The 27,512-nt window shown below is 41.8% G+C and overlaps 1 protein-coding gene across 1 annotated transcript; it reads right to left on the bottom strand.

The window, feature by feature from the left end:
• Positions 1-63: 63 nt before the first annotated feature.
• Positions 64-27,512, bottom strand: LOC140738221 (uncharacterized). The gene is made up of 7 exons (XM_073065333.1): positions 27,308-27,512; positions 22,688-22,916; positions 19,452-19,575; positions 14,440-14,654; positions 13,767-13,843; positions 8,316-8,432; positions 64-4,362 (listed from the first exon to the last, which is right to left on the bottom strand). The coding sequence occupies exons 2-7, from the start codon at positions 22,907-22,909 to the stop codon at positions 4,164-4,166; spliced, it is 954 nt and encodes a 317-aa protein (XP_072921434.1). The 5' UTR covers positions 22,910-22,916; positions 27,308-27,512; the 3' UTR covers positions 64-4,163.

The raw sequence follows: 27,512 nt of genomic DNA on the forward strand, positions 1-27,512 counted from the left end.
CCATTAAAAGCCATTTAGTGTGTTCTGTTTAATTATAATTACAGTAAACATTCACATAAAATATTAGAATATAAAATTATTTATTCTGGGAAAGTTAGATAAAGCAAAATTCTAAATTGCCTGAAAATATACATTAGGAGAGATTTTGTTTGAATCATGGGACTTGTACAACATTACCAGCTAGCAGAACAGAGACATTTCATGTGGTTGTTTGCATAGTTCATATACAAACCTATCAAACCCAAAATCTAGAAGATTAAAATTAAAGATTGTTCTTGCAGCATGTTCAAAATGCTTTGATAAGTGCTTAGGTATGAGGAAGAGGAAAAACTACACACCAGTCTTGTTTGTCTCTACAATTGAAATGCTTCTTCTATTATCAAGTTAAAGAAATAAGTTGGCTTTAAAAATTTAACAAATTTTAATATCAAAATAACATTAATGAAAAAAGCACATTCAGTCACCAAATTCATACCTAGTCCACTTGCTTAATATAAAATAAAAACTATAAATATATAATTTTGCCTCTTTCATTATACACTAAACTGGATACTAAACCCAGCATAGATCAAGGCACTGCTGAAAGAAAGTAACAAAATAGAAACTTAAATTTCAACATTATGTAGTCAACACAAAGTTTCAGTCACTGGAATCATTTGTGTATCAATATTTGTATAGCCAAAGGTAAACAAAAGAAACTTGTTCAAAAATTGCCCTGATGCTACCCAGCAAACTGACCCATATAGTGATGAGCAAATGTCACTACATCTCATAACAGACAATTGATTGAAGCTTTTACAGAATTAAAATGATCCGATTCCACTTTTCAAAAATTGAATAAAAATAATCTTACAACAGTAGAATTTGACTTGTGCTTAGTCAGCACTTAACTGTTATTTTGTAAGCAAATATGGAAACTAATAGAGGCCTTGACAAGCTTACAAACACCTAACGTGTATAACCCATATATGTGAATTAGCACTGGGGAGACTGGTGGGACAGATTTGTCAGCTGCTGTGGGGCTGCGGGCACTTTCTGCTGCCTGGGAATTCGGTTTGAGGCCACATTTCTGACTGGTGTATATTCACAGGAATGAAATCCTGTCCTAACCTGAGGAAGGACCTGTAGTTGTGCAGAAAGGATTTACAGATGACAAATGGGATAAGTGACCAGTGGTTTTAATTTTGGTGATGATAATTAAAATTGTTAAAGGCAACTGCAAAACTCCATAGTCCCTTTAAAACCACTATGGGAAACCTTTCATGCACATCTTGACAGGTAAATGGAGGGGGAGCAAGGGCTCATTTTAACATCTCTTCTGAAAAACATTTTCCAAGTTACTGTTGTGCTTCCTTAATTCCAACAGCAAAATGCAACTTTAATCCCCTGAGAATTATCATATTTTTTTATTTCAGATATCCAGGTATGTTATTCTCTTTAGTAATTTTCTTTGCATCAAAAGCCATTTGTGCTTTGGTTTCCTTGTTGTATTAATTTTCTAAATACTGTACTTTAACATCCCCATTGAGCTTTGTCTCCATTGTATCCTTATCTTTTCTGTGTTCAACATGTACTCCAGAAAGAATAATGACCACAGAATCTGAACTGACAGCTTACCAAGACCCTACTGAAAACCTACATACATTTGCCTATGTCTGTATTTCATTCAAAACCTTTGATCATTTCCCCATCAACCCAAATCAAAGTTTCATTGTTACAAATTAGATTATTACTGTGACTCCAGTAAATCCTTTGTTACTGACCATGATGTAAGAGAATAAAATCAGGGCTGACATTACGAAAATGTTCTGTTCTCCTTAAAATTCGCAGTGGTTTTTGTGAAGTACAAGGCTTGCCTGTACAATCAATTTTCTAAACTGAAGACCTGCTTCAGAGAGACTGCCAGCTTTTCTTTTATAATTACAGCTCATCAGCAAACGAAATGACCCTGTCACTTTTACAAATGTTAATCACCAAAATCATTTTCAAAATTGGGGCACACTTTTTTTTCCCTTTTTAGATCATTAAAAGTCGACTTGTACATATTGGGAGCAGTAGCTTATTAGATAACAAATCTCTCTGTGGAGGCATCCTCTACAAATCACAACTGTGCAGCAATTAGGATTAGGATCAGGGCCACAAATCAACAGATCTACATACTAAACACAAAATACTCTGCAGATGCTGGGGTCATAGCAACACGCTGGAGGAACTCAGTAGGTCAGGCAGCATCTGTGGAAATGAACAGTAAACGTTTTGGGCTGAGTCCTGACAAAGGATCTCGGCCCGAAATGTTAACTGTTCGTTTCCACGGATGCTGCTTGACCTGCTGAGTTGCTCCAGCATGTTGTGTGAGATCTACATACTCTATCTCCCAGCTCACAGAAACCTCAAACTTTGCCATCTGCCAGTTAGGGATACTTCATACTTTACATTAAAAAGGAAGTCCTTGGGACACTGTGTCACTTTTAAATCATAGTTCACTGTAAGTGTGATGAAGGCCTTGTTTTTAATCATGGGTTGATGCAAAGATCATAATTTGTCACTTACTTTTTCTGTCACCAAGTAATTAAAGTGAGCCACATCAGGTGGCATCACAATTTGTGTGAAATATTGATGTGAAGTGATACCAGCACAGGAAGAATTGTAACAGGGGTTGTGTCTGGTCCAATTTCGCAATGTATGGGATTGAAGTGAGAATTGGGTACAAGCACTTCAGGTACATTTGACCCTCTTCCTACATTACATTCATCACTAAAGGGCATCACAGTATTTCTCATACTTCAACTGATGCAGGAAAGTGTTTCAAATACAAGCTGGATCCCCGCATAGCAAAATGTGAAGATCATTGCTTTTACATTTGTTTGGAAACCATGTAATTTGAGATATGCACGGAGTGATTTTTCACAGATTTAATTAGAACATTTCCAGTTTTGTTATTTTCAAAATCCAAATTTTCTCTTATACTCTGTATCTCTGGATTATTATATCTACAATAAACAGTCAAAAGCTTAAATAGTGATATTTCCAGATGCAATCCATTTCTTTACGTGGCTGCCAGATTCTCAAAAAACAAATCTAGTAAATATCAAGCATTGTAGACAAATATATTGGAACTAGATAAAACACTGTAAAGTAATAAGACAGATCTGAAATATAGCAATGCTCGCTGAGATATGAAACCATTGTCTTTTGTTAAGTACAGATGTTGCTGTATTACCTGTAGATCAGTGGTTCCCAACGTGGGGCGTACGCCCCACAGGGGGGTAATTTGATTTTTAAGGGGGGCAATTTGAGAATGAGTTATTAACAGTGAATTTTTTCTAGTAAGTCTGTGTGAGTATGAATGTGGTGCGAGTTAATACATATGTGTATATACAGTATGCATACATAAAAATACTTGTGTGTATGTACATGTGTAATTGCGTATGTACTGTATATAGTGTATCACCATCATTACAACCATCAAATGGCTTTCATAATTAAATTAATGAATTGACTGATGTAGGAAGGAACGAATGAACAAGTTCAAACGCGTAAGAAACTCGTACGAGGTCGCGCCAATGCTGCTTTTTGCAGTAGCTTTCGGTTCTTGGTGGTGTGAAGGTGTGTACATTGCGTCATCTCTTTTAAACGGTGTATCTGTCTTTGCTGTAGAAACGAATCGGCATTGTTTTATTTATTTATTATTATTATTATTTTAATATCACTTAATGTTCTTTTTTTTTTACATTTCTTAGTAATTTCTTCCTCAGAACTTTAACAGTCCTTTGGTTCTTTTATTTTTCTCTTTCATGAATGCCATGTTCTTTGGAAGCTTGTTTAAACCAAGTTAATGGTCTTTTAGGCTTCCTCCAGGTGAATAGGAGTTCACTTTTTGAATAATAAGAATTATATATCACCACAGGGGGCATCAGGATTTTAGAGGTGATTAGGTGGGGCATGGCCAAAAAAAGGTTGGGAACCACTGCTGTAGATGATACTGTACTAAAAATAAGGATTTTTCCCTTACTTTTTGGACTTTCTGCAGTAATAATTGGTTCCATGATGTGTACTCACAGCAGCTTAATGCAAACATTGGACCAAACATGATTTCACTGTGGTTCAGCAGAATTCTTTGGTCAGAGGCAGTTATTTCAGAGAAGTTAGAGATGATGTCCCTGTCACGGGCTCCCTGGAGGGGTGGCAAATCCAGAGCTATCACTGTCACTGGGCGTTGGTGATTGTGGAGCACTTTCATCAGGGCTCTTTGTATTTCGAAATTTATTTAATAAAGTCATGTTGAAAGAAGATGCAGGAGAACTCATTTCCCCTTGTTCTGCCTTGACCTTGGGGGTTTTGGATGGAGTCCCACCTGGAGATCTAGAAGAGCAGGAATTGGAATTTAGGGAAGAACAGTTAGGAATGGGGAGTATTTACTGATAAGATGCATGCATAAAAGCAATTCTGACCCCACACAGTCATTAAACACCAGGGGAGGCAAGCTTATTGACTCAGTCCGGCCTGGCGACTATCACTTGATGTAGCTAATTCCAAATTAATAGCTATTTTAAAACAGAGCTACAGATCAAATCTAACTCATGGCAACTCTGCACTTAGCCCACTGGAAAGGAAGCTGTGATATTCCACAATCTCCTGCCATTGTGAGGGGTGTAGAGAAAGTGAACTGGGGAAGACAATTGTGTGGGCTGAGGTGGAGGAGGCAGGCGAGAAAGGGGTGGTGAGGATAACAGCAGCAGTGTGTGAAAGTGACCAGTATCCATGGAAAGTTAAAGACTGCATCTTCCCAGAGGAATGCAGATGAATACCCCTTTATTTCCATTGGTGAACCAAGGTGGATGGATGAGCTGTTAAATTAATATCAAAGCAGGCCTCCATTCTTCAGTTAGGATCAACTTTAGTGCCCTCATGACCCTTGTGTGCACAATGGAATTCAGCACAAGAGATGTGCAGCAAAAAAAACGTACACGGTGTGATATCACTGTCTGTTCAATGGCTTCCAAGAGCCAGCACTTCACCAGTCTTGTAGCGACGGCCTGTGGTTTTCTGTATCAAACTCCAACCACCTTGAGATTAATTTTCTTGCAGGCATTTACAGGAAAAAAAGTAACAGAATTTTATGACTCTACATAAAGATGGACAAACAGTCCATGTGAAAAATAAGATAAACTCTGCAATTAATTAAAAAATACTAAAAATATGAGTTGTAAAGAGTCCATGAAAATGAGTCTGTATGCAAAATCAGTTCAGGAAAGTGGTGATTGAAGTTATTCAGTGATTGTCAGGTAGTAACTGTTCCTGAACCTGGTGGTGTGGGACCACAGGCTCCTGTATCTCCTACCTGACGGTAGGAGTGAGACGAGCTCATTGCGTAGATAGCAGGGATCTCTGATGATGACTGCTGTTTTCTTGTGGTAATGCTTTATGTAAATATACTCAATGGTGGGGGGAGGGCTTTGCCTGTGATGAACCGGGCTACGTGCACTACTTACTGTCTGTAGCCTTTTCCACTCCTGATTTCCATACCAGTTAGGATTCTCTCCACTGTGCATCTGTAGAAGTTTGTTAAATGTTTTTGGTGACATCTATTAATTTATGCAAACTTCTAAGAACAAAGACACGCTGCCATGCCTTCTTTGTGATGGCACTTATGTGCTGGTCTCAAGATAGATCCACTGATATGATAACACCAAGAAATTTATAGCTACTGCCATTTTCTTTAAGAGAAGACTGGTTCATGGACCTCTGGTTTCTTCCTCCTTTGGTTGACGATCTGCTCTTCAGTTTTGCTGAGGCATTGAAAGCATTTCTTTTGCTTGGGTTTGCTTTGTAAAGGCAATGACACTAAAGCCCTTCCACAGCTGTCAAGCATCTCTCTGTGATTCAAGTTTAGACTGAATTGCCACTTTTCATATGAGATTGCTTTCTTGGTGTCAAGCCTGGACCTCTTGTACTTTCCTGAAACGCCAGTCCAGAACGACACTAATCTAGTCTTCAGAAGATTGAGTCTCTCACTTCATCCAGGGCTTCTGACTGGGGAAGACTCTGCATGATTTTGTGGGGATATACTTGTCCATGGGCATATTTATAAGGCCATGACAACTGTGGTGTATTCATTCAGGTTTTCAGATGAGTCCTTGATTATAGCCCAGTCCACCGACTCGAAACAATCCTGTAATCGCTCCACCACCTCCCACGACCATCTTTTTGTTGTCCTTACCTCTGGTGCCTTGCTCTTTATTTCTGCCTATATTCAGGTAGGAAGAGGACAGCTAGATGATCAGATTTCCCAAAATGCAGCCGAGGGATGGTACGGTAGTCATTCTTGATGGTCTCAATCCTCTGCACCAGGTAGGACATCTTTCAAAGGCAGTGCAAGAAGGCATCGTCCATCATTAAGGTCCCTAATACCCTCTTTTCATTACTACCATCAGAGAGAAGGTACAGGAATCTGAAGAACCACAGTTTTTGGAAAAGCTTCTTCCTCTCCACCATCAGGTTTCTGAACAGTTCATAAACCCATGAACACTAACTCAATTTTTTTTGCACCATTTATTTTTTATTGTAACTTAGAGGTGCTAGAAAGTTTGTGAACCCTGTAGAATTTTCTCTATTTCTGCATAAATATGACCTAAAATCTGATCAGATTTTCACACAAGTCCTATAAACAAGATAAAGAGAACCCAATTAAATAACACAAAACATTATACTTGTTCATTTATTTATTGAGAGAATTGATGCAATGTATTTGTTGGAAAAAAAATGTGAATCTCTGAGGTAATGTGTAGAGGTGCCCTGCCCTATAAAAAAAAGACACACAAAGTCAGGTTGCTGACAGAGCCTGTACTTTTAAGAAATACCTGTTTATGTGCACCATGCTTTGATCAAAACAACTTTCAGAGGACCTTAGAAGAATTGTAGAGATACATGAAGCTGGAAAAGGCTACAAAAGCATTTCTAAAGAGCCGAGTGTTCATCAGTTCTCAGTAAGGAAAATTGTTTACAAATGAAGGAAACTCGGCACTGTTGCTACTCTCCCTAGGAGTGGGCATCCTTCAACGATCACACCAAGAGCACAATGTGCAATGCTGAAGGAGGTGTAAGAGAGGGAAATCTCTACAACTTACGAAAGTCTCTGTTCATGTGTCCGCTATAAGAAAAACACTGAATAAGAATGGTGTTCCTGGAAGGACACCGTGGAGGAAACCACTGCTCTTCCAAAAAAAAAAATTGCTGCACATCTCAAGTTTGCAAAAGGCCACTTGAATGTTCTACAACACTTCTGGGACAATGTTGTTTCGATAGGTGGGACAAAAGGTGAACTTTTTTGCAGAAATGCACATATGTTTGGAGGAAAAGGGGTATTGCACGTCAACAGCAAAACCTTATCCCAAATGTGAAGCATGTTGGAAGGAGCATCATGGTTTGGGGCTACTTTGCTGCCTCAGGGCCTGGACAGCTTGCAATTGTTGAGGAAACAATGAATTCAAAATTGTATCAAGACATTTTATAGGAGAATGTCAGGATAGCGATCTGTCATCTGAAGCTTAATTGAAGTTGTTTAATGCAACAAGACAATGATCTGAAAGACAAGAGGAAATCAAGAACATAATTATTTAAAAAGAAGAAAATTTGTGTTTTGGAATAGTCAAGTCAAAGTCCTGACCTTAATCCTGAAGTGATGTTGTGAAAGGACCTGAAGCAAACAGTTCATAGAAGGAAGCCCACCAACATCCCAGAGTTGAAGCAGTTTTGTAAGGAGGAATGGCGTAAAACACTATGAAGCCAATGTGCAGGACTGATCAACAGCTACTGGAAACATTTGGTTGAAGTTATTGCTCTAGAAGGGAGTCACACCAGTTACTGAAAGCAAAGGTTCACATACTTTTTACAACAAATGCATGTGATATTGGATCATTTTTCTCAATAAATAAATGAACAAGTGGTGTTACTTTTTTAATTGGGTTCTCTTTATCTAGTTTTAGGACTTACACAAAGCTCTGGTCACATTTTAGGTCATATTTATGCAGAAATAGAGAAAATTCAACAGGGTTCACAAACTTTCTAGCACCACAGTATAGTAAAAATTTTTTTAAAGTCTTGCACTATGCTGCCGCCCCAAAAAAGCAATTTTAACAACATGAAAGCGATGGTAAACCTGATTCTGATTCTCTAATGTGATTTCATCAGGGCTTTACATATCTTAAGAAAACAGCAACATGTATTTCAGTGGACAGTTCTATTCCCTTTTTAAAAAGGAAAGAATGTAGAGTATACATTCATGCCTCTGTTTACACAGAATTGCTTTTACATACCTGTCAACCCCTGTTGAACGAAGCCTCTTAAAATGGTTTGCAGCCAGTAGCTCAGAGTGAATGCTTTTGACAGGATGAGGATTGTGCAGACTTTCAGAGTCTCTCAGATCGCCAATACTACAAACAGATCAGTTAACAAAGTAAATTAGAGCAGCTAGTATTATCATTAGTGGATCAAATATTGATATTTCATTTTAGAAACTTGTATTTTAATCCTTATTGTTTTGGACAAGAAAATGCAAACTCACGGTCAGCAGCAACAATTTTTAGATCAGGTGCAATGAGAAACAAAGTAAACCTCAACACTACTATGTCAGATTATTTACTTCCCACACAAACTGACTTGTAGATCAAATGAGGAGACAGTGCCTAGATTCTAGAGTTCAGAACAATGAGAGGTGATTTCATTGAAATATATAAAAAGCGTGTAAGATTTTGAGAGCTGATGTTTCCCTGGCCAGTGTTTCTAGGATCATGTGTCACAGTCTCAAAGTGTTGGCATATCATCATGGAGGTGAGAAGGAATATCCACAAAGTTTTTAGAATTCACAATCCAAGAGGACCTGAAGAAGAGGTAATTACAGCAGAGCAAATCTCCACCTGAAACTTATACAAGTTCACCTAGCAGTAAATGACTCCAGATTATATTATTCAAAAGGTTCTGAGTGTAATTCCAAATACTATTAATAGAAGTTTACTCCCCAGTATGCTGGAATTTGGTGAACCTCCCATAGGAATCAGGAATCTTGGAAATACTGATCCAATTCAGTCTGCAAGATCTTCTGAGGATCCAACCTTTCCATGTGATATGGATGTATCATTAGAACATTAGAAAGTTTTTGACATTAACAAGCCATTCAGCCCAATAAAGCTTGCCAAATTCCTATTCACAAAGTGCGTTGAAGTAACTATCAAGTTTAGATTGGAAAGTCTCCAAAGTACTACTCTCAACTACACAACTAGATAGTTTGTTCCAGGTGTCCACAACTTGCCATGTAAAGAAATGCTTTCTGATGTTGGTCTGAAATCTCCCTTTGACCAGTCTCCACCAATGGTCCCATGTCCTTGATGATGGATTCATTCTGAAGAGCAGCTGGCATCTACTTACATCCCTTAGTGATTTTGAAAACTTCTATCATGTCTCAACACATTTACATCTATTACCACTAGTAAATTAACAAATAACAAGGTGTATTTACAACACAAGTTCAAAAGTAAACAGTATAATGCTACCTGCGCTTCATGCGTGATGAGACCTAGGTAGAGGCAGTGAGTTCAGTAGTCTTACGGCCTGGGGGACCTCCAAGAGAACCACAACCCTGTTGTTTGGGTTTGGAAGCTTGCATACCTCAATGACCTGGAGAACTATGTTGGATGCAGTCTTGTGCTTTGATCTGGTAGAGGCCAGACTAACGGCAGTCCACTGGTCCTCCAGGTTCGGGGTTTAGCTCAGGACTAACACCCCTGACTGGTTAAAAAAAAATTGTCACGGAAACAGCAATGAAGAATCCTGTATCTGTGTGTGATAGTATTCCTAAGTGTCCACCTGCGATTTGTACGACTGACAGTAGTGAACATCGAGAGGAAGATGCTGGTGCAATGAAGGAAGACCTGAACACCACCAAAATCAAGACCAAAGACCCTGACCACACCTGATGTACAATAGATAAGATGGCCGAGGACTGACAGAGATGGACATTGCTGACCTAAATGACAGCTGTGTAATGGGCAGTAACTACAGTCTGGGGGAGAAAGCTATTTCCTATCCTAATAGTTCTTAATATGGTTGTTGGGGGGGGGGGGGGGGTCAAAGAGATCGATAGACTGATGGGAGAGATCATTGACGATGCTAAGGGCCCTGCATATGCACCACTCCTGATATATAGGTCTGATGGGTGGAAGAGGGACTCTGATGATCCTCTCAGCAGCCCTCACAATCCTTTGTAGGGACTTGCAGTTACCCTTGCTAGACAGTGATGTAGCTGGTCAGGACATTCTTGATGGTGCTCCTGTAAAAATCTGTTAAGGGGGGGGTGGGGGAGCCTTAGGAATTGGAAATGCTGCTGTGCTTTCTTGACCAAAGAAAGGGACTGAGGGACCAGGTGAGATCATCCATATGAGCACTCCCAGAAACTTGGTGCTCCTAACTCTCCCTACAGAGAAGCTGTGTATGTGCAGTGAAGAGTGGTGAGCCTGCACCTTCCTGAAGTCCACATTCATCTCTTTGGTCTTGCCCACATTGAGACTCAAGTTGTTGTGCTCACACCATTCTTTTCTTCCTCGTTGTTGATGAGGCCAACCACTATAGTGTCATCAGCGAGCTTGTTGGTTCGGTTTGCGCTGGACCTAGTGGTGCAGTCATGCATCAGCAGCTGACTGAGCACAGAGCCCTGGGGAGCGCCAGTGCTCAGCATCAGAGATATTTCTGCCAACACGCACTGACTGTGGCTTTTCAAGAAGTCCAGGATTCAGTTACAGAGAGAAGTGTTGAGAACCAACAAGAACAGTTTACCTACCAGCTTCTGAGGAATGATTAGTTTAAAAGCTGAGCTGAAGTTTGAGTCTCGTTTTCTTCTGCAAAATTCGGATATACAGTATAATCTTGATGCCTCACATCCAATTACAGTGCTCCATACCACAATCTAATCACCAAATTCTTCCCTCTACGTAACTGTACTCTCCAAATTATTTGCTGAAGACTACTCAAAGTTCAAAGTAAAGTTTATTATCAGAGTACATACATGCCACCACCCCGAGATTCTTTTTCCTGCGGGCATTTTCAGCAAATCTATAGAACGGTAACTGTAAACAAGATCAGTGAAAGAGCAAGAGCCTAGAAGACAACAAACCACTGAAATACTAATATAAATAAATAGCAATAAATAATGAGAGCATGAAACAATAAGATAAAGAGTACAGGAAGTGAGATCATGGCTTGTGGGAACATCTCATTAGATGAGTGTAGTTATGCTCTTTTGTTCAAAGAGCCTGATGGTTGAGGGGTAGTAACTGTTCTTGAACCTGATGGTGTGAGTCCTGAGGCACTTGTACCTTCTACCTGATGGCAACAGCGAGAAGAGAGCATGGCCTAGGTGGTCAGGATCTTTGATGATGGATGCTGCATTTCTACAACAGTGTTTCATGTAGATGTGGGACTGCTTTACCTGTGATGTACGGGGCCGAATCCACTACTACCTTTCGTAGGATTTTCCACTGAAAGGCATTGGTGTTCCCATACCAGGCTGTAATGCAGCTAGTCAGCGTACTTTCCACCAAACTTCTCAAAGTTTTTGATGACATGCTGAACCTCCACAGACTGAGGAAGTAGAGGCGCTAACTTACTTTCTTTGCAATTACATTTATATGATGGGTCCAGGACAGGTCCTCTGGTTTCCCTTTCCTGAAGTCTTGGGCTTGCTGACATTGAGTGAGAGGTTGTTGTTATGGCACCACTCAGCCAAATTTTCAGTCTCCCTCCTGTATGCTGATTCATCACCATCTTTGATACAGCCCATAACAGCGGTGTTATCAGCAAATTTGTATATGGTGTTGGAGCTGTACTTAGCCACACAGTCATAGATGTAAACAAGTAGAGCAGGGGGCTAAGCACACATCCTTGTGGTTCACCTGTGTGAATGGGGATTGTGGAGGAGATATTTTGGCCAATCTGAAATGACTGGGGTCTGCAAATGAGGAAATCCAGGATCCAATTGCACAAGGTATTATTGAGGACCAGGTCTTGAAGTTTACTGATTAGTTTTGAGGGAATGATAGTATTCTTTTACTGCCCATCCCTTTATTGATACAGAATATCTAACACAAAAGATTTGCTTCTGATTCAAAGTAGGTGAATATATTTATTTATTTGTTTGTTTGTTTGTACCATAATGCACTGCCCCCAGGTTCTTTTACTAAAACTGAATTGTAAGTATTGGCTCACTGGTGAAAAAAAACCGTGTTCAGAGTGCCAAGATCTGATGGCATAGAATAGTGGTCACCAACCATTTTAAGCCCAATATCCCCTACCTTGGCCTTGGGCAAGATCGACCCTACTAAATCGGTTAGTCACATGCATGCAGAAAACCTGGGAGTAGAAATAATATATGTACACCAGGGGTCACCACCCCTTTTTGCACCGCGGACTAGTTTAAGATTGACAATATTCTTGCAGACCGGCCGATGGGGGAGGGAAGGAACATGACCGGAATAGCGCGATACTCGAAGCAGGTTCCTTATGTCCAGTCTATTCCTCAATTTAGTTTACGTGGCTATCAGCACTTAGCTTCCGTCCCGCTTGCTCACGTTTTTTTCGTTTAAAAATCTCAATGGGTTTGTCTTTAAGTGCAGGGTGCTTAAGGGTACCGAAGCAGTTTTGAGAGCTTCATTGCCTCATTAGACAGCCTCTGGAACTGAGCTCCAGCCTCCTGCTCACCCGCTGCCAGACACCTTGGCCAGGTGCAGCTGGTTGTGGGTGGGGTGAGAGGACAAGGTCAGGGCAGGAGGTCCCCATGCTGGGGCCGTGGCGGTTGCAATCTGGATAGAGCGACTGAGTGAGGAGTGCGACAGGGCGCACGCCCGCCCCCCTTGTAGCATCTATCGGCCGACAAAAGTTTGTCTCGAAGGATGACTTTCAGTAGATTGCAGCGAGGTAGCTGCTCTGCTACTTATGAAACCCTAAGCCCGAATTAGGTCGTCTGCGAATATTTTAGCACTGGGTTCCTCACGTACATTCGGTGTGCTAAACAGATTTAGAGGCAGTGCCCATCTGTCCGTGCTCCAGGCCAGTACCAACAACACTTCCCGCCGGCCGCGCGAGGCAGCCGGTTACCCAAGGCCAACCAGTGATCCCTGGCATGAGGATATCACTGCGATTAGGCGACTGATGACCTCGCACGTGTTCAAGTTCAACAGTAGGCGTGACGGAATGAAGAAAGGTGCAGCTGACTCACATTGCCAAATCATATCGTTTCCTTGCGGCCCGGTGGTTGGGGACCACTGAAGTACACCACAGTGCGTGGTGAGGGAGCTACACGCATGTGCACTGGGCAGAAAGAACGGAACTAAAACCCCATAACCCAAAAACAATCTCTCAACAGTATTTGTGTATTTATTTTTCTTTTTTTTTGGGATCTACTGGGAAAGTCTCAAAGATTGACCAGTTGATCGCAATCAATGGGTTGGCGACCACTAGCATGGAAAGTGAATGTGAACACTTTCTAAAGTTTTTTTAAAGTTTGCACATAGCTATCGTGGCTCTATTGGATGCACTCGTGCAGCTTGCTCCACTCAGTGCTTCCAGGCAGCTAGAACTGGTCAACTGTGTTAGATGGCCCACATACACTAATATATCTAAACACTGGGCAATCTGGAGACAGCAGTGAGAAATGCTTACAACGTTCGGCATCAAAATTCATATGTACGTTGCTTCAAATTTAAGTTTCACTCTCTCACCTTTTTGAACGTCGATTCAGTCTGGCCAGTCCATAACTCTCTAGCAGATCGGGGGTTGCCAAGACCATTTGTTCTTTCTGCAAGATCAGGGAAAAGCATCATGAATTTTGACCATAAGACACAGGAGCAGTATCATGCTATCTGGCCCATCGAGTCTGCTCCACAACAGGGAAGGCACTTGAAATTTACTGAAGTAATTGTGAAATGCTTGTTTCAAAGTACACATTTCTATTTTTTCTTTAGAAAAGGGACAAAATACACAATCTTCTCACTCCTTTTGGTAACTTGTACATTCCTCTTCAATGGGTTAGTTTTCCCTGAACATACTAGAAACTTCAGTTTGTCAGTATCGGCAACCTGTGCTAAGTGGCCATTTGGGTGATGGAAATTGTCTCCTATAGAATTCACAAATCACTGTCCAAAAATTTGAGATATTAAATAGAGTTTATTTGCACTGTATTTTTTGGGGAAAATAAAATAAAACTACTTTTTCTTTGATCTATGCACAGATGATGTAGTTTTGCATAGCACAATATCATGATTGGGACCATTTCTTAGGAAAGTAACACCTCCTCCCCCATAACATCAGGTAGAATGCATCTCTCCCTGTAGAGCAGACCTTCACCCACCACCCAGCACAAAAAAAACACAAACCTGCAGTTCAGCTACTTACTGTGCAGAGGTTGGACTTGTCTTTCAGAGGGGTTTTAAGAGGCAGTTTACTGGAAGATGGAGGTGGTGGTGGTGGTGGTGGTGGTAGTGGAGGTGGTGGTGGAGGTACAGCAGATGTAAACGCAGATGGAGAGGAACTGGTCGTTTTAGAATTCTCACCCTGCTCCTTCAGCCTTTTTTCAGCAAGTCGTTTGGAAGTTCTTTGTCCTTTAGCCTCTAGGAAACACAAACATCCCAATGAACTCTTTTAACTAGTGCTTAAATCAACTAATGGTGGCCTTGACTCTGATGAGGTCATGCAGAAGTGTGAAGATACAAACTCAAGGGGCAACTATCCCATAAATGCTCAATCATTTTGGCCAGAGGACAATAGAAGAGTAAGTGAATTATTATTTTTGTAACTTGCCTTCTCATGAATTACAGAAGCAGTGGAGGGGTGGCGTGGCCTGGGGTAAGAAAGAATTCAATATTATTTAAAGTAGGGAATGTCTATCTGAGTTAAATGTCTCTCAGCCTCTTTGCTAAAATGATCTTACAACACCCTCAAAAGAGCAGGCACTAATCAGTAAGTTTATCCAGAGCAATATACATAACATGCTGGAGGAACTCAGCAGGCCAGGCAGCATTGATGGAAAAGAGTACAGGGTTGACGTTTCAGGCAGAGAGACCTTTTACCAGGACTGGAAAGGAAGGCGGAAGAAGCCAGAATAAGAAGTGGTGGGCTGGGGGGAGGGAGGTAAGGAGTACAAGCCGGCAGGTGATTGTTGTAACCAGGTGGGGAGGCAGGGGGAGATGAAGGGGGAAACTGGGAGTTGATTGGTGGAAAAGGCAAAGGGCTGAAGAAGGTGGCATCTGATAGGAGAGGACAGTGGACCATGGGAGAAAGGAAGGGAGGGGCATCACAGAGAGATGATAGACGAATGAGAAGAGTTTCTCAAATCAAGTGAAACTGTAAAGTTAGTTCAGGAACCATGATTAGTTAAGGCTCACTCTCATTAAGAGTGCTAATAATTTCTACAAAAAAACCTCGTGCTTCCTTACAAATGGGAAAAATGGAACACTCTCACTCAGTCCCTTATTGTTCAACATCGCTGCCCAACAACATAAATACAAAACATTGTCACCACTTTGTAAACGATTGTAAACATCATCAACGATTTAGATGAAGGCATTGAGAATAACATCAGCAAGTTTGCTGATGATACTAAGCTGGGTGGCAGTGTGACATGTGATGAGGATGTTAGGAGAATTCAGGGTGACTTGGATAGGCTGGGTGAGTGGGCAGATACTTGGCAGATGACGTTTAATGTGAATAAGTGTGAGGTTATCCACTTTGGGAGTAAGAACAGGAAGGCAGATTATCATCTGAACGGTGTAGAGTTAGGTAAGGGAGAAATACAAAGAGATCTAGGAGTCCTTGTTCATCAGTCACTGAAGGTGAATGAGCAAGTGCAGCAGGCAGTGAAGAAGGCTAATGGAATGTTGGCCTTTATTACAAAGGGAATTGAGTACAAGAGCAAGGAAATCCTCTTGCATTTGTACAGGGCCCTGGTGAGACCACACCTGGAGTATTGTGTACAGCTTTGGTCTCCAGGGTTAAGGAAGGACATCCTGGCTGTAGGGGAAGTGCAGCGTAGATTCACAAGGTTAATTCCTGGGATGTCCGGACTGTCTTATGCAGAGAGGTTAGAGAGACTGGGCTTGTACACACTGGAATTAAGGAGATTGAGAAGGGATCTGATTGCAACATATAAGATTATTAAGGGATTGGACAAGATAGAGGTAGGAAATATGTTCCAGATGCTGGGAGAGTCCAGTACCAGAGGGCATGGTTTGAGAATAAGGGGTAGGTCATTTAGGACAGAGTTAAGGAAAAACTTCTTCTCCCAGAGAGTTGTGGGGGTCTGGAATGCACTGCCTCGGAAGGCAGTGGAGGCCAATTCTCTGGATGCTTTCAAGAAGGAGCTAGATAGGTGTCTTATGGATAGGGGAATCAAGGGATATGGGGACAAGGCAGGAACCGGGTATTGATAGTAGATGATCAGCCATGATCTCAAAATGGCGGTGCAGGCTCGAAGGGCTGAATGGTCTACTTCTGCACCTATTGTCTATAAATCTTCTGACAGAAGTTGTCTGAGCCATTATGGAGAAGTGTGACAACGTTCCATTGTCAACCTTTCTTTCCCCTCACTATCTAGACTTACGACAGTTTAATAAATTGCTTTATTAATCATACTTTTTCTCGAAAAAGATAACTGCAATCAATCGCCTGTAGCTTCCCTTTCAGAGCTGAGCTTTTGAATGCCTGTACAACCTGGTATTTTTTGACATGAGCAGAAGCCTAGAAGGTCCGGCACAGTTGCAGCATGGTACGTGCATGATGAATCGAGGTGGTGGGGCCCAGGCTCAAAAGCAGGGAATAAGCCAATGTTTGGCTGCTGGCAAGGACTTGGAAGCGATTTGAAATTGCAGGGCCCAGGCCCGAGAGTGAGAAACAAGCTGATGTTTGACCGATTAAAGCAGCGGGCTAGATTGTAAAGTCGGGGACAGGCCAATTCAAGAAGGCGGGTCCTGGGCCCAACAGCGTATTGAAACAGCAGAGGCCAGGTTTGAGAGTGAAGAATTAGCTGCCGTTTGGCCATTTTAAACATCAGGCCAGATTGAAAAGGTCAGTGTGTTGGGGCTGGAGGCAAGGGACCAGCCGGTGTTCAGCCCGGTGAGGGTTTGTCCTCTCTGCGTGGCCTGCAACTAATGGGCTCCTAGAGTGGCTGTGACCTCACTTTTGTGAACTTCAGTTCTGAATGTTATTGGCTCATGATTACATCATTAGTTTTTTTTCCTGCATTGGGTGTACGATGTTTTTCTTAAATTGGTTCTATCGGGGTTCTTTGTTTTGTGGCTGCCTGTAAGGAGATAAATTTCAAGGTTTGACGTATTTCTCTCCATATTGCTGGCAATAAGCTATAAGAGAGTGCACACTTGACCTCTTTCTCCATCACTTTGAACAATATTTCCTCTCTGCAATTAGTCTTTCAATAACAATATCTGGAAAGGAAGTGATCACTACTCTAAGGAAGTGATCTGCCACGGGCTTTGCACATCCTTTGCGTATTGGAGTAATTGGAAGTTGAGCTAATTTAAAGGCAAAAAGCAACATGTGGTCACTGGCCTGTCAGTTTTCTCCACTAAGTCATGGTATAATGTTCATCCTATAGGAAGTGCAGGGAAGTATCATTGTCATTTCATTACTGGGTAGTGAGGGTTGCAACTTCAGCACATCAAAATCCCACCAATCAATCAAGTGTCAGGGAGAAGTAAATTGTAGAAACAGGGTTTGATTGCCAGACTCAGTAGGTTTCCTGTGACTATTTGCCTATCAACTGAAGACGGTGACCATCATAGACAAAGAAAAAGAGGAGATACTAATTTGAATCGCCAGCTTCAGCTATGCTAGTATAGACTCTAAATTCACTTCTCTTCTATTGTTTCAAAGGCTCCTATAAGCAGGACCCATTTTTTTTTTTTTGAGTAGAAGATTGCCTGTAGCAGTGACAGTAACTGATTCAGACAGACTGACATTTGAACAGTAATACCTCCACTTTTCTACAACAAACACTGTTCAACAGCCAAGATAGTCTGCAAACCTGCTCCTCACTGGCAACTCTACTTGTTGCGAGAGGTTCTCCAAAAATGTCAACCTGCAATGACATAAATGATCATGTGGAGAAATAATCCACCTTCAGCGTGTCTGAAAGAGACACGGGGCAGCTGGAAGATCAGAGCAGCATGTATTCCAGAGCATGATGCCCAGCTGATGAGCAGACAGGGGTTAGAAAGGACAGGCACGAACAGACTATATTGTAACCCTGTATCAGTCCTGAAAAAGTAGATACAGTATTAGTTATACAGGCTTCCCCCACTATCCAAAAGTAGAGCATTCCTATGAAATCTTTTGTAAGCTGAAATGTCGTAAAGCGAAGAAGCAATTACCATTAATTTATATGGGAAAAATTTTTGAGCATTCCCAGACCCAAAAAATAACTTACCAAATCAAACCAAATAACACATAAAATCTAAAATAACACTAACATATAGTAAAAGCAGGAATGATATGATAAATACACAGCCTATATAAACACACAGCATCACCAGTGGCGTTAATAATAGGCATTAGGGTAAACCTGTCCTTCGATGCCTTGTGTCCCTTAGCCTGCTTTTCTTCTATCGAAATAAATGTCTTGCTCAGCAATTCCAATAAATTGCAGTTTTGTCACAGTTAAACACTTGCTTAGATGGATAACTACCTTCTGTAATTATTTTCTTCAGTTCTTCTGGGAACTTTTTGGCAGCTTCTGTATCAGCCGAATAAGCAGAGATGCTCACAGACACAGTTCAAAGCTACGGCAGCTTGATGCTGAGTGTAGTTCCTGGAGAAGGAGCTTGGTGACGCCACTCTCGTTGCTCGGGGTGCACGCTGCCTCTATAACAGCTCGCTGCAAAACAAACGCTGGACGCTATTTTCGCTTTTCGCCTTTTTTTGTAAAAGCGAAAATCCTCTTCGGATTTCTTTAGGTTAGCAAAAGCAGGTACTAATGTAGATCTTTCGTAAAAGCGAAGTGGTGTAAAATGAACCTTTGAAAAGCAGGGGATACCTGTATACACAGTGAGCATCAGCAAACCTCAAGGGGGTGGTGGTGGGGGTGGAGAAATTAACTACCCTAGATGCCAGTTGAAACAAACTGTGTTCGTCCAAACATATTCCTGAATTACCTGCATATTTCCTCATTTAATTAGAAATACAGCACAGAACAGGCCCTTCCAGCCCAATGAGCTCACTGCCCAGCAATGCACCTATTTAACAGTAGCCTAATCACAGGACAATTTACAATGACCAATTAACCTACTAACCAGTACATCTTTGGACTGTGGGAGGAAACCAGAGTATCTAGAGGAAATCCACACGTTCACAGGAATATTTGACTGACGGGGTTGAAAATTTGACAATGGACTTACCACATGCATAAGTCTGCACTTTTATCATCTCATCCTTCAAACACTGGAGTCTGCCTCGCAACTCATCCATCTCAACAGCATTACAGCGATTCATCCGACCATCTATTGCTGCAAAGAACTTAGCCTGCAAATAAAACATTTAATAGTACATTACTTGTTGTGTATTTAATATTTCAGTTATAATTGAGTAATAGATATATATAGATTAAACATTCCTGTTGTTTGACTAACTAATTACAGGTTATATGCAAAATATGCCAGCTGGTGGCGTAGTGGCATCAGTGCTGGACTTTGGGGTGAGAGGTCCCGAGTTCGAATCCGGCCAGCTCCCTTGCACACTCTCCATCCGTGCCTGGGTTTAGTGTCGAGCTAGCAACTCAACCTGGAGAGGGATGGACTCTGCCAGGTTTCAGATGCCCAAGACACACCGTATGATGAGCAATCACTAAAAAGATTGGTGCAAAAAGCTTGTCATGATGGCACCCCAATGACTCCACCAGAAGATAAGGGCACGCATACACGCACACGCAAAAATACATACATCATCATGCTACCACGTGATAGGTGCGTGCCTTGCTTAAAGTAAACTCGAACTACACCCGTATTTCAGACTGCCCACGTCTTCATTTGAATTCATTTAGTGTTTTGAAGTTACAAACAGTACAAGGTTGATTATTTATTTTATTTGTATTTACTTAGTGATACAGTGTGGAAATGGCTTATCTGGCCCAACAAGCCACACTGCCTAGCAACCCACCTATTTAACACCAGTCTAATCACAGGCTGATTTACAATGATTAATTAACCTACTAGCTGGTACATCTTTGAACTGTGGTTGGAAACCCACCCAATCACAGGGAGAACGTACAGGGACAGCGCCAGAATTGAACTACAAACTCCAATGGCCTGAGCAGTAATAATGTTGAGCAAACTGCCATGCTACCCTGACATCCCATTACCACCTACACATGCCATGAAATTTGTTGTCAATACATTAAACATACTATAAAATACAATAAGGAAATATATAAAGTAGATTCCAGTTAATTGGGACACATCGAGACCGGTACATTTTGGCCCAGTTAAGTGAATGCCCCAATTAGCTGAAGTTTCACAGAAATAGTTAAACAGGTATAAAAAAAGACAAACTACCATTTAACTGAGTAACAAATTAGAGCACTAACAATAGTACTACAGTACTATAAAACTGTATAATAGTTCCTAATAGTTATTGGAGGAATTCATCCAGTGTACATGCTGTGTTGTTTTGTTCGAGTGTAAAGCAAAGAATCAGTGGGGCATCTAGTGTAGACAGTGGACTGCATCCCTACAATGCTTTCGGCAAATTCGTCATTTTCATTGTAACATTCAAGATGATTGTCAATACTTGCAAATTCTTCATGTTCCTAATTTGCTGAGGCAGTGAAATAATTTAATTTTTACTCCTGGCCAACTCTGGCATCTCCAAGCCCAAATGCTTCAAACCACAGTCAATAAAACTGTTCCAAAGGGTAATAATTAGATAGAAAAGGGTAATAAAAGGGATAAATAGCAACAATAATATATTTAAGCAGCTTTTATTACAGTAAGATGTCTCAAGGCACCTCATTGGAACTTTGAACATCTGATACTACTGCATATATTGAAGTCCTTGGAATGCTCACGCCTACATGGGACGTGGATGAGAGGTTTTAGTTTTATATGTACACTGTGCCTTCCTAGAAAAGGTAAAAATAGCATTCGATTAAGAGACTTATAATGTTGCCAAGTAGTTTTTTAAAATATCAACAAAAGATTTACAAGAAGCTGATAATTGAAAATATAATAGGAAAGTGCAGAAGCAGGAAATTTGATTAGGTTACAGAAAACAAGTCATGGAAGATCAAGGCAGAAGAAGATATTACTAAAATCTGCCACTACGATGCTGCCTCACCTGTATCTTCTCCATTGTCCACATGTATACCCCCACCCCTAAGACATAACAGGGACAGGGATTGTTCTCATCTACAACCTCAGAGGCATCTGCAGCTAACACATCATTTTCTGCAACTTCAACTGGATCCCACTGCCAGGCACATCTTTCACATCCCTCACCTCCACTTCCTTTATGGATCACTCTCTTGGCGATTGTCTACTCATCCCTCACCACCAATCTCCCTTCTAGCACTTACCTCTTCCATCATAATAAATGCTTGCCCGAACACCTCTTTCACCAGCATTCAGGGTCTTAAACAGTCCTTAAACAAGTGCTTCACCTTAAATCTGTTGGGACATTTGTTGCATCCAGTGTTCCCAATGGGGTTTCCTCTAAATCAGCGAGATCCAATAAAGGTTGGAGACCCCTTGTCAAACACTTTAACTCTGTCTGCCATAACAATCTTGATTTCCAGGTGAATACCCATTTCAATTCCATTTCCCATTCCCCCATCAACATATCTGTTCACGGTCTCACTTACAATCACAATGAGGCCAGATGCAGGAGGAGCAACACCTCATATTCTGTATTGGTAGTCTCCAATCCGACGACATGAATATTGATTTCTCTAAATTCTGGTAACCATTCCCCTCTGTTTCTCCACATCCCCCACCCCCCACACCACCAACTTTATGTTCCCTTATTCCATTGGCCCTGTCAACCCTCATGATGACCTGCCCATCATCTCCCTCTGGTTCCCCATGATCTACTATATTCTCATATTAGTTTCCTTCTTCTTCAGCCCTTTACCGCTTCCACCTCTCACCTCCTAAATTCTCATTCCTCCTCCACCTCCATCCCGCCTTCCCCTTCACCTGGATTCATCTATCAACTTAAACTCCTCCCCTCCCTTGCCTTTTTATTCTGGCTTCTGCCCTCTTCCTTTCAAACCCTGATGAAGAGTCTCAGTCAGAAACTTCGACTGTCCATTTCCCTTCATAGATCCTGCCCGACCTGCTGAGCTCCCCCAGTGTGTGTTACTTAAGATCTCTAGCATCTGCAGACACTTTTATGACCAAATTCTCATGGTCTATACCAAAGGGATTTAAAAAGTCATAGCTATGGATATAATGGATCTTCTAAAATTGTTAAGGTTCTAGAACTCTGACTATATTTTGGAAGGTAATGAATCAGACTGTCGATAAAGGCAGGAGAGATAGAAAGGAGAGGGTTCTCAGCCACATTTTAGAATAATAATTCTTTCTGTGGCTTCTGGTGTAAGCAGAACAACATGCCAACCAGATTCTGATCTCCATCTTACCTTAATAAAAGATTTCAATCCAGCCTTCTCCAGTTCAGCTTGTTTGTGTTTGCGCACCACCTTCTCACACAGCGATGGGTTCTGATCCATGGTGCAAAACAAGTCTTCCAGTGCCTTTTCTGTGTAAGTCAGTCCTTCAACCTCAAATTCTTCTTTAGTCAGGCGTTTACAAAACATCTTACTCAGAGGATACTCTTTGTCAAATTCTTCCAGAGTTTCCATCGTAGGCCTGTGGGGATGCAGGTAAAAGAAAAAGAACATTAAAATGATTGTTTGCACATTACCTTTACACATTCTCATAGATTCAGTTTTGCATCAAGCTTCTCTAAATTATGGTAACTTAAAGGGCCAGAAGGGTGAGAGCATTTGACCAGTTGGTACATCTTTTAGAAAGCGGGCTCCTGAAGCTGAACAGGCCCTGAGAGACTGCTTCGGTACTACTAACTGGGATGAACTGCAAGGGGGGCTTTGTAGGGGCGTTGGGGAGGTCACTGAATGCACAACGGACTATATTAACTTTTGTGTGGATGTCGTTGTTCCTGTTAGAACTGTTCGCTGCTATCCCAATAAGAAGCCCTGGATCACTAGTCACATCAAAGGCCTCCTAAATCAGAAGAAGAGGGCCTTTAAAGATGATGATCGGTTGGAGCTTAAAAGAGTTCAGAAGGAACTCAGAGTACAGATAAGGGGGGCAAAGGAGCAGTATAGGAGGAAGCTAGAACAAAAGCTGCAGAAAAAAAGCATGAAGGAGGTGTGGGATGGGATGAAGATCATCACCGGATGCGGTGCAAAGCGGGGGGCAAACATAAGTGGAGATGTGGAGAAAGCGAACCAGCTGAACAACTTCTTCAATAGGTTCGACAGCACAATCTCATCCTCACCGCAGAGTTTTTACTCGTCCTCCCTCTTACTTCCCTCACAGGAAAATAGCCACTCACAGGAGACCTTGCCCACGCCCAGGATTATGGCTGCACAGGTGGAAGGTCAACTGAGGAAGATCTGTATCAGCAAGGCGGCTGGACCGGATGGAGTATCCCCACGATTACTGAGGGCCTGTGCGACTGAGCTGGGAGAACCACTACAGCGCATCTTCAACATGAGCCTGGAGCAGAGAAGAGTACCCAGACAGTGGAAAACATCCTGTATTGTCCCGGTACCGAAGAAACCACAACCAAAGGAGTTGAATGACTTCAGACCTGTTGCCTTGACGTCACACGTGATGAAGACCATGGAGCGGCTGATAATACAGAATCTGAGGCCACAAACCAGGCACGCCCGGGATCCTCTTCAGTTTGCGTATAAGGTGGGAGTGGAGGATGCTATCACGTATTTGCTGCACAAATCCCTCTCTCACCTGGATGGGGTCAGTGGTGCTGTGAGGATTACATTCCTGGACTTCTCTAGTGCCTTTAACACCATCCAGCCCAAGATCTTAAGGCACAAACTAACGGAGATGGGAGTAGACTCTCACATGGTGGATTGGATAGTGGACTACTTGACAGATAGACCTCAGTATGTGCGGTTGGGAGACTGTAGGTCTGACACGGTTGTCAGCAGCACAGGAGCGCCGCAGGGGACCGTGCTCTCTCCGGTCCTGTTCACCCTGTACACATCAGACTTCCAATATAACTCGGAGTCCTGCCATGTGCAGAAGTTCGCTGATGACACGGCCATAGTGGGGTGTGTCAGGAATGGACAGGAGGAAAGAGTATAGGAAACTGATACAGGACTTTGTGATATGGTGCAACTCAAACTACCTGCGTCTCAATATCACCAAGACCAAGGAGATGGTGGTGGACTTTAGGAGATCTAGGCCTCATATGGAGCCAGTGATCATTAATGGAGAATGTGTGGAGCAGGTTAAGACCTACAAGTATCTGGGAGTACAGTTAGACGAGAAGCTAGACTGGACTGCCAACACAGATGCCTTGTGCAGGAAGGCACAGAGTCGACTGTACTTCCTTAGAAGGTTGGCGTCATTCAATGTCTGTAGTGAGATGCTGAAGATGTTCTATAGGTCAGTTGTGGAGAGCGCCCTCTTCTTTGTGGTGGCGTGTTGAGGAGGCAGTATTAAGAAGAGGGACGCCTCACGTCTTAATAAGCTGGTAAGGAAGGCGGGCTCTGTCGTGGGCAAAGTACTGGAGAGTATAACATCGGTAGCAGAGCGAAGGGCACTGAGTAGGCTACGGTCAATTATGGAAAACCCTGAACATCCTCTACATAGCACCATCCAGAGACAGAGAAGCAGTTTCAGCGACAGGTTGCTATCGATGCAATGCTTCTCAGACAGGATGAAGAGATCAATACTCCCCAATGCCATTCGGCTTTACAATTCAACCGCCAGGAGTAAGATATGTTAAAGTGCCGGGGTTAGGACTCAATGTATTTAAGTAAACTACTTAAGAACTTTTTAAAAGCTATTATTAATGCTTTTTGAGAGGGTGATTTTAGATGCATATCATATTTTTACTGAGTTAAGTATTGTATGTAATTAGTTTTGCTACAATAAGTGTATGGGACATTGGAAAAAATGTTGAATTTCCCCATGGGGATGAATAAAGTATCTATCTATCTATCTATCTGTTGGAAGTGGTGGTTCCAACATACCACGGGTCTCTGGAAGGAAAAAAACCCACAATTCTAGTGAACTATTGTTCATTACTTGCAAAAACAAAATTATCTACATCCTGATGAAGTGTCTCAGCCCAGCTCTCTTCCACAGATGCTGCCTGTTGTGCTGAGTTCCTCCAGCATTTTTTGTGTGTTGCTTGGATGTCCAGCATCTGCAGATTTTACTGTGTATGATTGAAACCGTTCCTGACAAGGCTTGAGAGATTTGCACGTGGAATTAATAACATTTTAAAAGGAAGTTTCTGAAACCTAGAGATTAAAATAGTTGTGGAAGATATCATTGAAACAGAGTGTGATTAACAAAAGCTCACCCTCCAGCTGCAGAATGTGGTAGGAAAATAACTAAAGAGGTGACGTTTAGAATATTCAGCCATGAGGAATTTTCAAAACATAAATTGCCAGATTCATAGGTGTTACAAACCTAGAGTAGTAATACAGTAATGTATGGGCTAGGTCCCATGAAGTGGGTGAGGAGAGGTGAGTAAAATCACTGTTCCTGATTGGGTGAAGTTTTGGAATGTGCAAGCTGGGGTATATTTCAATTTCAATCCAATGAGCCCAGCAACTTTGCAACAGATAAACTGAACAATGCTCAAGTCTGGAGCTTGTTCAGCCTGTGATTTGATTGGAAATGCTGAAGAATGCAAACTCCAGGGAAAGCAGAGTGTGCAGCTGTGGCAAGCTTTGCAGAAAAAAACAGCACAATCTCAAAACATGAACATGTTAAAAGGACAGTACAAAATACACTCTGGTGAATTAAGATGAGGTGGAATGCACTGATTTCCTACTTCACAGTGAGCTGACTTGAGGTAGAAACTTCAGCTGGAGATTAAACTGTACCTACAAATGAATGGGTGGGAACAGATGCTTCACAAGATTGTTAGCCTCCAACCATTGCTAGTCTCATTTTAAGCTTCAAAGTTGTCACTGTGTTATAGCTTTGAGAGTTTTGGCTCCAGTTTGTGTTTCGTTCAGATTGCCTTTGAAATCCAGACTTAATTTCTACCTGCTCTGCTGAGATCGTTGAACTTGAAAGTTCATGATCATGAGTAAGTGCCTCTCTTCATCTACTTTTAAAAAATCTATTCTTTTGATTAAGCTTTGCCCAAACGGCCAGATCATCTTACTGATGGTAATTTCTAGGACTTTGCAGCAGTGAGCAACTTCTGCTAACTTTGACGGAGATTTTCTGTCTCACTGAATAGCAACACGCTTCTAGCGTGAGTAACAGTCCACGAAGGAATGCTTCATTCCGGGACTCTGAAATGGGGACTAGAAGAGTCTTTGACAACAAATTTTAATACAGGTATTCCGATGACTTTTGGTGTACCCTGGAATTATCCGAACTAATACTGTACACTGCATGAAGTTTCTCCTTGTTCATCTTCGAAACAAATGTTAACTTAAATCGAATCAAATGTAATTTTCGCGTTAGAAAGACCACCATAGTGCATGATTTATCGGTGGGACTGCGGAATTGCAGGAGTGACTGTTACCAGCAGTTTCAAAGTTGGCATATTATGCCCATAGGTGACTCAATGTTAAATTTTAATAATAGCATTGTGTAGCATCTTGGGATATGTTGAAGTTGCTATGTATGTATAAATTACTGTTGAGCGTGTGCTCTTTTTGAAACAACATCATTTTACATCTTGGGAAACAACCAAGATTCCTACTCCAGATCAAACAACGCTACTGAAAATGTTTGGAGGCGAGCAGAATTTTGAGAGACTATACTGTGTCAATGCTGAGATAGGGAGCCATGAAGATAATTATGCTGCAGAAAAATGTGACAGCAGTCAGATTACGCGGCCAAAGTATCATACAACACTGTTGCTCAAGGACACAGGTTCAACATAAACCACCAAGGTTGCGGAAATAGGTGACAGAAAACAGTACATGCAGTAGGCCCAATCACTTTGATGTTTTGAACGCCAAACATTTCATTGGACATGAAGTTTGCAATTGCATCTTTACTATTTCACTTACAAATACGTAAAGTCCGCCGTGGAGACTCCGCTGTCGGGAGAGGGTGATTTTGAGCGGGTTTCCTGGAGTTCAAGGCAATCGCGGGACTACGGTTCCTATTGCTCTCCGGCCTAAAGAGGGAAGGAGAGGTGCGGGCGAGAGCCAACCACCACCCGGAAAGCGGCAGCAGCCTCCCATTCGCAGGTTCACCGCTCTAGCGGCCTGG

Source organism: Hemitrygon akajei, chromosome 14, assembly GCF_048418815.1.
Source record: "Hemitrygon akajei chromosome 14, sHemAka1.3, whole genome shotgun sequence".
NCBI classification, from domain to species: Eukaryota; Metazoa; Chordata; class Chondrichthyes; order Myliobatiformes; family Dasyatidae; genus Hemitrygon; species Hemitrygon akajei.